The sequence below is a fragment of the Delphinapterus leucas genome, chromosome 2, assembly GCF_059928025.1.
Source record: "Delphinapterus leucas isolate spDelLeu-1000000601 "Yukka" chromosome 2, BTC_Dleu_Yukka2, whole genome shotgun sequence".
Taxonomy (NCBI): Eukaryota; Metazoa; Chordata; class Mammalia; order Artiodactyla; family Monodontidae; genus Delphinapterus; species Delphinapterus leucas.
The window spans coordinates 54,120,130-54,132,496 of NC_143130.1; the positions used below are offsets into that span (position 1 = coordinate 54,120,130).

At 47.0% G+C, this 12,367-nt stretch overlaps 1 protein-coding gene across 3 annotated transcripts in view; it reads right to left on the minus strand.

Annotated features, from left to right (window-relative positions):
• The window catches only part of ADAMTS17 (ADAM metallopeptidase with thrombospondin type 1 motif 17), a 359,591-nt gene that overhangs the window by 255,726 nt on the left and 91,498 nt on the right, over positions 1-12,367 (minus strand). For all 3 annotated transcript variants that reach the window (XM_022598898.3, XM_089906892.1, XM_089906891.1), the window contains exon 7: positions 8,134-8,177. In XM_022598898.3, coding sequence (XP_022454606.1) covers positions 8,134-8,177 — 44 coding nt within the window. The remainder of the gene's footprint in view (positions 1-8,133; positions 8,178-12,367) is intronic.

Sequence of the window (12,367 nt, forward strand, 5' to 3'; positions counted from 1 at the left end):
ATCATTATCCCCATTTTACAGAGGAGAAAACAGAGCCAGAGATATCAGGGGACTCACACAGGACAGTGGTGGTAGCAGGATCTGAACCCCGGTCTCCCCACAGAGACGATGCTCAGACTCCTGGATTGAGCCAAGCCACAGCCCAAGGAGATTCAGGGTTCACTGTGCAGATGAGGGGCTGCAGGTGGTGAACGGGAACCACCCTGAGGGCCACTGGAAAGGAAGCCATGGTGGGGGCACTTCTCTGGCTCAGGGCCCTTGCCAGCCAGGGCAGGACCCACTGCAGAGGAGCCTGGCCCCTCACTTCTCCTGCCCACTCCTCCTGATCTCAGCGAGAGGCTGCCCAAAGGCTCCAGAGGGCTTTGGGACTCACAATTACATAGAAGGCATCTCAGAAAGGCCTGGTTTCGCATTTGTGACTCTACTCCCCCACATTTCCCCCAAGCCGGGAGGGGTTTTGTGTTTCTAGCAAATTGCCTCAGCATCACATGAGTGAGTAAGAGCTGTCTGGCAAGGCAGAGAGGCTCCCACTTCTCTCCAAGCTAATGATAAAGTGCTCTTGGGCCATGAGGGTGGAAGCATCAGGGAACAACAGAGACACAGTCCTTCTGCTGATGTCATGCCGAGGCCTGCGCTAAACGAGAGGGCGGTGGTCTGTGGCCCGACACCGATGTCACTGACATCTCCCGCAGGTTAGGGACCACCTAACTGGAAGGGCATCTGCTTCAGAGTTGCCTCCGTTGGCCACCCAAGCACAGAACCCACAATGGTGCAACCCAGCGGCCTCCAGAAGGAAACTCTCCCACAAGCCACCCACTTGCCGACCTGAAGGTAGGAGGGGGCTCTACAGCCTACATCTGAAGGGCCATAGCTGGAAACCCTGCAGAGTTCAGTTCCTTCTTGCTCAGCTCTCTTGCTCTCCATCTCAAAAGGCATTCAAGCATCACCAAGTGTTCTGTGGTCTCCCATGTAGTGCCAGAACAAAGGTACCCCACGCAAAAACATACCCGCATATTTTCACCATTTTTAAATGTACTTCGGCCATTATGTAACCTTAGTCATGATCCTGGCATGAGGAAGAAGAAAAGTTGAACTTGGTCCCCTGGGGCCACTGGTTTCAGTATGGACTTTCTGCTGAGCCCCAAACAGAAATCCTGCCCTGGTTCTTGTTGTGTGGTCCCTTCTCCGGAGGGCTCCCTTCTGGGGAACTTACAGGAACAAAGAAAGCCCTCCAGACTTTAAGGTACAGAAAGTGTAAACACCACACACTTCCATGTGCAGACATGCACCTAGGCATGTGTATATGTACATATGTAATGTGCATACACATACACACTCACATTTTTATTCACCACGGTCACTATCTTCAAGCCAAACCATAGAACAGCCATACAAGGTGACCAGGAGGAAACTCCACGTGGCCATCCCTTTCTTGCCCTCACTTTTTTTCCCTCAGGCAACAGCAGCTCCTACAAAGGGTCTTTTAAAAGACCATCTCCAACATCCATACAGGACTTAATTGGCATTTTTCATTAAATACTCTTTACCTACGTTTAAGGCCTAACAGTGAGAGAAAAAGTTAGTTTACTCAAGTACACTCAGCCCTTCCATCCACAGTTGATTGAATCTGCAGATGCAGAACCTGAGGATACACAGGGCTGAGTGTACTAGGCCACTTTACATAAGGGACTTGAGCATCTGCGGATTTTGGTATCCACGGGGGGTCCTGGAGACAATCCCACAGATACCGAGGAAAGACTGTATATACTTCTTAGCTTTCACAGTAACTCTATTTCCTAACTCTCTTAAGGGAATGACCTATTTTTTTTATTGTATGATGAGGAAGACAGCAGCACTTGCCCAAACAGTCTGAACCCCTGATTGCTAGGTGCATGCATATTTTATTCCCAAAATTAAAATTGTTCATAAAACCTCTCAAAAATCACAGAATGGTCTAGAGCATTATTATAAATACCAATATAACTTCTGACAAATAGATGAATTTGCTGAAGACCTCAGGTTGTCTGATTTGGGACAACTAATATGTCATTGAATGTTAAGCCTTCTCCTTTGTAAGCTTCTCAGAGTAGACACAAAAGACATGGTGTGGATAAGCCTGAAACTGAAGTAGGGTGCACCATGCCCAACATGAGATGGGTATGAGGTAAGGAGATGGACCCCTCAGGACTTGTTCATTCAATGGGGCAGCTTCCCCTGAAGGCAATCATCTGAAACAACTTCTAACAATCTTGAAGCAAAAGTGAACCGTGACTTCTGTAAGGTCCCAAGGAATAACAAGTAAAGTAAAACGAACATATAGGAAAGCCGTCAGAAACAAAGAAACCCGAAGCTGACTAATAAAACTTGTATTTTTACCTCAAACAATATTTTTCAGCCTCATTCAGCAACTAGAACATTTGACACCTCCACAATTCAAAACCACTCTCGAAGAATGAAGACTGACCAACACCATGAAAAGATAGAAGATGAATGCTCACTCTGAAGGAAATCCACAAGGGGGTGTCCACACTTTCTGGCCACAGCACTGGGACTGGAACAGGCAAATGGCCGCCCAGGGTGACCACTGTAAAGGGGATAATGTACAGCCAGACGATACATTTTGATGGGGTTTTTTTTTTGCGGTACGCGGGCCTCTCACTGTTGTGGCCTCGCCCGTTGCGGAGCACAGGCTCCAGACGCGCAGGCTCAGAGGCCATGGCTCACGGGCCAGGCCGCTCCGCGGCATGTGGGATCTTCCCGGACCGGGGCACGAACCTGTGTCCCCTGCATTGGCAGGCGGACTCTCAACCACTGCGCCACCAGGGAAGCCCTGATGTTTGTTTTTATACATAAAACTTGGCCTTACTTTCTTGTCTGAGCCCTAAATTATGACACATTCTGTGAATAAAAATCCAGCCGAGGCAGCATTGCGACACTGTAGCCCCAGCCTCCCTCGCCTCTCACTGGCTCCCCAGCACATTTTACATCCATGGCCTCATGGAGGGCTGGCCTAAAACAGACTTCTGAAGGAGCTGCTTCATTCCTGGACACACTCATCCTGTCAGTGGTGCTCCCTTCGTCCCTCACAGATGGACCTGCTGCATGGAGGTTGATAGCCACATTTATGAAGTGCCCCCTGGCCCGGCCAGACCTCTCAGGGAGCTCAGCTCCAGTGCTGTGGGCCACACAAGGAAGGGTCCTTCCACCCAAGTTCAGGAACAGCTGTGGAAAGGGACCCTCATGTCAGAGCAGCAGGGCCCCAGGACACCAACCGGGCTTGGACCCCCTTGACAGCCTCTCCCTGGCCTTCTGTGTGACACATTTTACGAGGCTGTGGAATATATCCATTTTCCTTTGTGTAGGACCATCACATCCCTCTCCTGGGGGAGGAAAAGGAAGGCTTTTCCAGTAATTAAAAACTATTATGAGACCAAGTAAGGAAAACGATAAATCCCGATAATTAAAACTAAATTCATAAAGCCTGAATTAGGCTGTCAAAAAAAATCACCATAGCTCAGCCTGCAGCCGAGGGTAGGAGCAGGACAAACGCACCACACCCCCTGACTGTAACTAAGACGTATCTGGTCAGCCAGGCTGTGGTTAGACATGGCTGCTCAGGCCGGCACCTCAGAGAGGCCCTGGGGTGTGGGAGGAGGAGGGCAAAGGGCCAGCAAAAGCCTCCAGAGGTCTCTAGCCTCCACGATCCTGGAAGTCGGGCACCCTTTTCTCACGTAGGAGGCTTCCTCGTTAGGATGGTGGCAGGAAAGCAGATCACACAGGATGAAGCAATTCAACAGAGGAAAAGCCCACACCCCGCAAAGGCAAGTCTGAAATGTGCACAGTGGGAACCACAGTAAGAGGGCAGCTGCTTCTGTTAGGGAAGAAGGCTGTTTTCCCAGATCCTGCTGCCTTAAGAATTGCCTTAAGTTCTCCTTGTGCGTGTCTTCCCCCAAGGTGGAGATGAGCAAGACCTCTAAGTGTCACCCCTTCCCCCTTCCATAGTGGCTCAAGAGGAAGGGAGGGTCTGTCTGGTGTAAATCTTTAAAAGTGTCTCCGCTTGTCTGCTCAGTCAAGCCGCCAGCCAGTGTGGAGGAGCTTGGTGAGGCCTCTCTCCCACAGGAGTCAGGACCACCTTAGAATCAGGGCCAGGGAAGCCCCATCACCTGTGTCAGCAGGACCCCTGTCAAGTGCACAGAGGATGTGTCGGTGTCTCGGGTTTCAATCTTTACAAAAAGATCAGGGATGTAGTGGATATTGTCATTCTGAGCTGTCCAGCTTCATCCTTCCACTGTAAAGCACCCCCTCTACAGACCCACCTTGCATGCACTCGTTGTGGGAGGTGCCGCTGCCTCCCTGTGGAAGCCCAAAGGGCCAGAGCCACCCTCACCCCCACGCAGGTGGGGGTAGAAAGAGGCAGCCACGTGACTGAGAGCAAGACTCGTAATGGGGAGCCAGTGACACGGTAGCTGTGGGGCAGACGGCGCCATTCCTCTCAGCCCTGATGCAGACCTCTGCCTGGGGTCCGCAGCCTTCCCCCGCTCCAGGGCTCCCTCGGGCGCTAGCTGTGTTCCAACCTGGTCCTCCAGCCTCAGGGGCAGTCCCCCTTCGGATCCACGCCCTTTTTGCTTGTTTCCACAGTCAGGAATCCTGTCTGATGAGCTGGGCTAATGCAGACTGGGCAGTGTAGAGGGGAAGTATCCATATTATTCATGGAACCCCAAACTCCACCCACTACCTCAGAGATTCTTCAAATGAATCATTCAAATTTAACTTTGAAATTTACTTTAAACTACTTTTAAAAATTAAAGTATTATAAAAACAGTGATTAAAACATTTACAACAGTAGGTTACCTTTGGGGGCATATCTCTGGGGGACTTGGAGGAGGCATGAGGGAACCTTCTTGGGGCTGAGAACATTCCACATCTTAATCTGAGTAGTTGTCTGAGAACACAGGCATGTGATTACACAGCAATGTGGGCGTACCTAATGCCACTCAACTGTCCACTAAAAAAATGATTAGGATGGTAAATTCTATGTTATATATATTTTACCACAATTTAAAAAAATAGATTAAAACAGAATTCAAAACACTCCTTTAAAACTATTTCAATAAATAAGAGATAAACTAAAAAACAAGTATAGGCATAAATTTTTTAAATCCATCAAGATTTGTACCCTTTACTATCTGTAAGTTTTATTCTAATTAAAACAACAAAGCAAACAAAAAACACTATTATATACCAAACATAAGATGTTGATAACCCCCAAATTTTCCCAGTTTCTCAAGGTACCAGATTATCTCATTTTCTAAAAAACTCAGGGCACAGCCCTTCCTGCTAGAGTTGGATCCTGAGATTTGAAGGCAGCTGTTCAAAATCTCTTAGCATTGGCAACCACATATTTATGTGATTCAGATTATTTTTCCATTCTGTGGAATCAAAACAAAATACAAAAATAAATTGGATGCTGGAATGACAAAATTACAATGATGGATTACAGATAAGTAGTAACCAAGGTTAGGGAAAGGGAGGGAAGGAGAGGGTGATTCTATAAGGCCAGCCCGAAGGAGCTGCTTGGAGGGGATGGACCAGTTTTGTTCCTGATTGTTAAGGTGGATGGACAAATTCACACATGTGATAAAATGTCATGGAACAATAGGTAAAAACATAACCAAAAATAAGTGCATGCAAAACCAGTGAAACCTGAGTAAGATCTGTAGTTTAGTTGACTGCATGGTGCCAATCAATTTCCTGGTTTCAGAAATCCACTATAGTTACATAAGATGTTACCATAGAAGCTGGATGATTGGTATGAGACTTCTCTGTACTATTTTGACAACTTTAAGAAATTCTATAATTATTTCAAAATATAAAGGTAAAAAAATACAGAAATAAATTGGATGAGACTGCTATAAGACTGCCATAAGCCCAGTTTTTAAATTATTTTTATCAAATTACCCATTATTCTTACTGACTTGATAATATGTACAAGTAAATTATGACACATTAAAACAAATGTGTACTAACAAAACACCATGTAGGTTTTGTGATTGTTTTCCCCAAAAAACCGTAAGGTGAAGCCATAACCCGTAGTGTGAATGTATTTGGAGATGGGGACTTTGAAGAGGTAATTAAGATTAAATGAGGTCATAAGAGTGGGGTTCTGATCCAATATAAGTGGTATCCTTATAAAAAGAGGAGATTAGGACACAGGCATACATAGAAGGAAGACCATGTGAGGACACAGGGAGAAGACGGCCATCTACAAGCCAAGGCGAAAGGCTTCAGGAGAAATCAACCCTGCTGACACTTTAATTTTGAACAAGCCCCCAGAACCGTGAGACAATAAATTTCTGTTGTTTAAGCCTCCCAGTCTGTGGTATTTTGTTATAGCCGCACTAGCAGACGAATACAAGTAGTGTGGTGATGTGGTTTAGAGGAGGGAAGGATGCTTGAGAGAGCTAGCTGTCTGCACAGATATGAAAGTTACATATTCAAAAGAAAATTAAAGCTGGCTCTAAATCACATGAAAGAAAACCAGGTCATTAGATGCACACTACTCAAAAATACTGTAGTTCCTTCATCTGCATTCATTTGTTTATTCCTTCATTGGATCAACAGTGGCGACTCAGCCTCTCCAGCCCTGTGCCAGGTGCTGAAGGATATGACACATGGGTTAAAGCCGGACTCTGCTCTGTGTAGCACAGTCTTCCAAGGAAGATGTGCAGACAAGGGCAGTACAACGGAATCATGTCTCCGCAGGGGCAAGCATAGGGAGAGGAGGGGCAGGGAGCAGAAGCCCCTCCTGGGTGAAGTGTGGAGGTGTCAGAGCCGAGCTGTGAACACTGGGAAGAAGTAGCCAGTCCTCTGGATAGCACTGGCTTTGGCAGCCATGGCAGTGGACAGATATGGACATATACCAGTCCTCTACAGCCCCAACTAGACTCGGGCATCAGCTAACCCTCTATCAAAGCTTACTTCACATTGCATTTGCCTAGTAATTCTGTTATGGAGACAGCCCCCAAATAACGAAGCACAGATTGGTTACTTGGTTTTTAACACCTAGCTCTCAGATTTGTCTAGAGGATTGCCAAAGTATAATATAAAAAATCATTTTGAAACTCTAAAATGTGACATAAATGCTAGCTATCATTCTACTAGATTTGGAAAGACCTTGTAAGTCACCTAGTCCACAGTGACCATTTTATGGATTATGGAGATTTACTGAACGTCACCCAGCTTGTACCTGGAAGAGCCAGAGAGAAGGCCTGGGATTACCCGCTGCCAGTACTCCACGGGAAGCACAGGTTTTTAACGTTTGAATTCCACAATAATATATATTCAATCCTATACTGTTTTCCTTCAATTTTCCTACAATTCTAAGCACATTCAATTCCAAACCTTGCTTTTGGTGGTGCAATATTTCAACCTCTTAGTGAATAGAGGTTTGTGCTATAGCAGACAAAATTGGTTTCTGTTAACCAAGTGCTCTATTCCTACACTCAAAGACTGGTTCCAATTTGAAACCTATTAGAGTTCAAGAGCAAGCCAGATATAACTGAAGATAGGAGAGAAAGGAAATGGCAAGTGAAGGGGAAGGTGGGGGAGGAGGTGTAGGTAGAAGGGCAGGGGGAGAGGGAAACTGTGTTTGCCAGCACTACGTGTCAGCATCACTTCCGTTTGACCAGAAAGCGATGAGCCTGATGCCAAGGCTGTGGAAGGACACCAGTCCCACAGCCCTGCAGTCACACTTCACCTCTTATGACACTTGGTGAAGCTTATGTCTCATGACAATCATGTAATTCAGCGAGGTCCCCCTCCTGCACTGGAGATCAAGAGGCTCAGAGACAAATGCAACCCAACTACAGTCACTTCAGGACAGCCTGAGGGTTCCTTCCTTTGGTTGAACTTTTCATATCTTCCTTACTAACCCTTTGTCTAGATGCCTTCTGCCATAAGCAACTACAAAACTTTTTAGGAAAGAAGAAAAGTAAAATAAAATCAGAAACCAAATTTACCAAAAAGAGGTAACAGAAAAGGCAGAGTTTGTTTGAGGATGGCTCCTTCAGACTGTGTTATCAAGTGTCCACATTATCACAGGGTATAGAGTTATTATTTTAACTCTAAACTTACCAACGGTGTCACAAGGTTCATCTTTGTGTACGCAGAAATCTGTCCTAAAAAATTTTAAAAAAAGAAATAGTCAGGTGTGTAGTACCTCCAAGAATGGGAGAAGAAAACATTGTCAATTAGTCTAATTAATCTTGATTATTCGTCTTGCCCATAACAAAGTTATCACTTTAGTTGCCACCTGTTATAATGAAGAATAACTAGCAGCGTTTGCCAAGATTAACCACATTTCCAACTGGTAGGCCCAGTTACCCCATGTAAGATCCTCCTTTCATAGCTGAAATATTCCATAAATAACACTCAGTTGCTGTAAGGACTCCTTCCAACGCTGAAAGTTTCAGAAGATGTTTACCAAGTCATGTATCAGAGATAATTATTAGTCAATATCATCAAACTATAGTGACTTCCTAAGTTACTCTACTTGGGCAGCAACTGGTTTTAGATGCTGGAATGACCATGTATCACTTACATGAGAACACAACAAAAAAGTCATTTCTAAAACTTATATTCTTTAAAGCTCCCTAGGATCTCCCAGGTGTGTGGCTGTGGACAAATGAAACAGCAAAGATGCTCGAAATCTGATCCAGCCTCGGTTCTGCAAGTACAAGGGCCTCCCTCTGGCCTGTGAGGTATGAAATGAGGAATCTGGGCCATTCTTTTCCAAAACCAGAGCATTCCCACTATTCTGCCCATAAGTTCCCTAGTTGGGAGCTGACCAGAGCGCTGGCTGGCGAGGTATCTTGCCCAGGACTGGGTGAGGACAGCAGTGCCTGGCCCCACGTTCATCTTCTCATGGCATACCGTGGGGACTGGTAGAAAGCACCCACTCATCTGCATCTCTCTAAACACACTCCAGTGCAGCTTCAGGTTGAAAAGGTGTGTTCTGAAGGCACCTCTTCTCAGTTCACTTTTTAAAAATTCTCTGGGAAGAAAAATGGGTCAGGCTGGCACTAAGCAAAGTTGTCAGTGAAAGTGGCAGGTCCTGGATGAGTCACACATCGCCTTCCCTCATGAGATAACACCTTCCCCTTTCTGACACTCCATCCCCACCTCGGCATTCAGTGTCCTCAATTCCTCTCCTACTCTCTGTCAAAACTCTATTCTCACGGAAGGATCTGATCTACCATTCACACTGGGGACAATGACAAGAAGGTAATGTAATATCATCAGCTTTCCTTTTACCTCCACTCCAAACCACAGCACATTCTATCCTATTTGCCTCCATAATGTAACCCATGTCTAACGCCTCTCAGCACTATGTGAATGTCCATGTGAGTGGAGCAAAACCTGCTTGTTCCCAGCCCTGGCTCTGCTTCAGGCTGGCCTGAAAGTTGTCAAAGACTCTACCCGCCCACTAGACCCGCAGAGGCCAGATCTGTAGGTTTAAAAGATTCCACTTGGGGTTCTGATGTACAGAATTTCCTGGTCCAGGCCACTGCCTCAGGCCAAGAAGTCTTGCCAGGCACCCTGGACATCCTGTGAGCCCAGAGGAAAGGGCAGCTGGCATGGGTGTGACAGCTTTGAAGAGGTGGCCCTGAAGCTGGCCAGAGAGACAGCTAGGAGCTGGGCCAATCAACTAAGAAGCCCACATGGGTTTTGCTGACTGCGTCTCTAATTTTTTCATAATGAACATATATATTTTGGTAATCAATTTTAAAATAATTTTAACAAAGGAAAAAGGAAGGCTTCAAGACCCTCAGGCTTTTCATAACCCCCTCCAAAATCAAGGGAGCCTCCATAGAAATGGAGATGGAATAGCCATAGGAAAATGAAGATTCGTGCCTTGATTTTTCTGTCAAGGACGACCTTTCAGAAGACTAATTAACAGGCAGTAGAGGGTGGCAAGGAAGACACAGAGGCAGAGAAGAAAACAAATAAAATTAGGGACATAAATATGTTCACTGGTCTGGTATCTAGCTAACCCCAACTCAACATTCTTGATCTGACACCCTTCCCATTGGAATGTTTTGGGCATGTCTCTCTCTCTCTCTCTCTCTCTCACACACACACACACACACAGACCAGACTGGCCTGAGATCTTGCTCCAGGGTTTCCCAGAGTGAGCAACTAAAAGTGTTGAAAGCATCATCGCATTGCCTCACCTGGGCAAAGGGAGAAAGGGTGTGTGGCCATCAGTCCCACAGAAGAGAACTAAACAGACTGAACAGGGCTGCTGAGGGGACTGGCCCCAGCTCCTTCTAGCTGTCTCTCTGGCCAGCTTGGAGGAAGATGGCTGACAGGGCATTGTGTGTTCTCTCATCCCCCGGCTTCCCTGGAGGGAAACATGTGGTCTCAAGTGATGGACCCTGCAGCGTCACCCACTGCTTCTCCTAAGGAAGTGGGAGGACATATGGTGGGCTCACCATATGTGAGTCAAGCTCAATTAGAGGCCTGGCTTGAAAGGGTCACCAAAATTTGAGTCTTCTCTCCCCTGCCTGTTCAAGGTCCTTTTTCAGAAAAAGAAAAGCAAGCCTTCTGCCTGCAGGGTCACCTTCATCTCCAGGTACCCTGGCTCCCACTGCAAACTCATGCCAAACCCACATGTTGGGGCTGCAGGGGTCACTGGGGAATCAAAAAAAAAGGTCCCAATGCAGCTCTCCAGCCTCTCAGTCTGTTCACATTCACATTCTGCTGTTTGTTCCTCAACAGAAGGAAGGCTCCGTGGATGTGTGAGCTGTGCCATCACGCAGGCCCCTCACTCAGAAGCCTCCCATCCCCCAACCTGCTTTACCGCTCTGCTCTCAACATCTTGAAATTCTTAAGAAATTTTTAACGTGGGGTCCCGAGTTTTCATTCTGCACTGGGCACCACAAGTTACATAGCTAGTCCTGTGCATAACCTATTGCCTGGCATACAGCTGGGGTTTAATAAATACTGGCTCCTTTACTAAACGACCGGCATACATTTCCAGATCACTTTCAGCGTGCCCTGTCAGCTCATCAGTGGCCTTGTCTCTCCCCTGTGTTTGGAAACCCAGAAAAACGTACCACCACAGGTACCCACCAAGCTGTCACATGAGCAAGGCCAAAGGTTGAGGGAGGACCGTCTGTGGGACTGGGTGGAATTACATGGGAAGGGAAGGTGGAGGGACAGCTGGATGTCCTGGTGGTCGCACTCTGGGCTGGCCATGCATGTTGCTACAGATGTCTCCCAGGAGAATAGACCCGGGTTTGCGGGGTAAAATTCCTGGCTTTCTGGAGGACATGTGGAGCCAAAGGCAAGGCCATGCCAGGTGTTGAAGTCCCCTGAAGTCCAGTCTGTGCGGGTCCCATATGGCCCCCAAACTCAGTCTACTAAGAGGTCTTTGCTGGCCCTACACACGGCTGCAGCTGCTGGATATGCAGCTCCCGCCGCTCCCTGCTCAGCAGCTTCTGTTGGACGCGATGTCATGCTCACATCTTGGCAACTGGCCATCTGTATGGTTGGTGGGCGTCCAGGAGAATACACTCTCGGGCTCAGCCACAGCCCGGAAGGAAAACAAAAAGAGAAGAAACCCTCACATCAGCCAGTCCCAAGACCTGGGGACGCCGGCCCCTAAACACCGTTGGCCTGTGCGGCCTCCAATTAGACCCTCAGCTTGGATTACTCTGGGAGGAAAGGACTGCTTCTCCAGAGCAGCAACTGCCTCACACCCAATTTCCCTGTGAAAACATCAGTCCATTATTATCCCAACCTAAGGAATTGCAGCTCTCAGCCTCTAATTATTAAACGATGCTTCTCAGCCAAATTGGCTTCCAGCCCCGACTCCATCACTGCCACCCCATCCTCATGGGAGGTCTTGAGTTTAACGTCTGTGAGGACCCAGAGGACAGATGGCACCAATCAGTTCAGTCCAGCAGCTCCCCACAGAAGTGAAAGGGATCAAGATGGCTCGAAATGGAGAGAGACAACACAGGGTCCTGGGCTGGCTGCAGGTGACAGAGCGGGATGGAGGCCTTCGCATCGGCTCTGCCTGCATCTGAAGAAACCTGGCTTTCCCGGGCCACAAGGCATCTGCTTCCCCCCTCCCCACTCAGAAACACCCGCTTGCAATCAGGACCACCCCCTTCAACGTGCTTAGTTAGAAAAGAACATTTTAAAAGTTTTTTATTGTGGTAAAATACAAGTAAAATTTACCATCTTAACCATTATTAAGTTCACAGTTCTGTAGTGTTGAGTATATGCACATTGCTGTGCAACTAATCTCCAGAGCTCTTTTCATCTTGCAAAAGTGAAATTCTATATCCATTAAACAGCT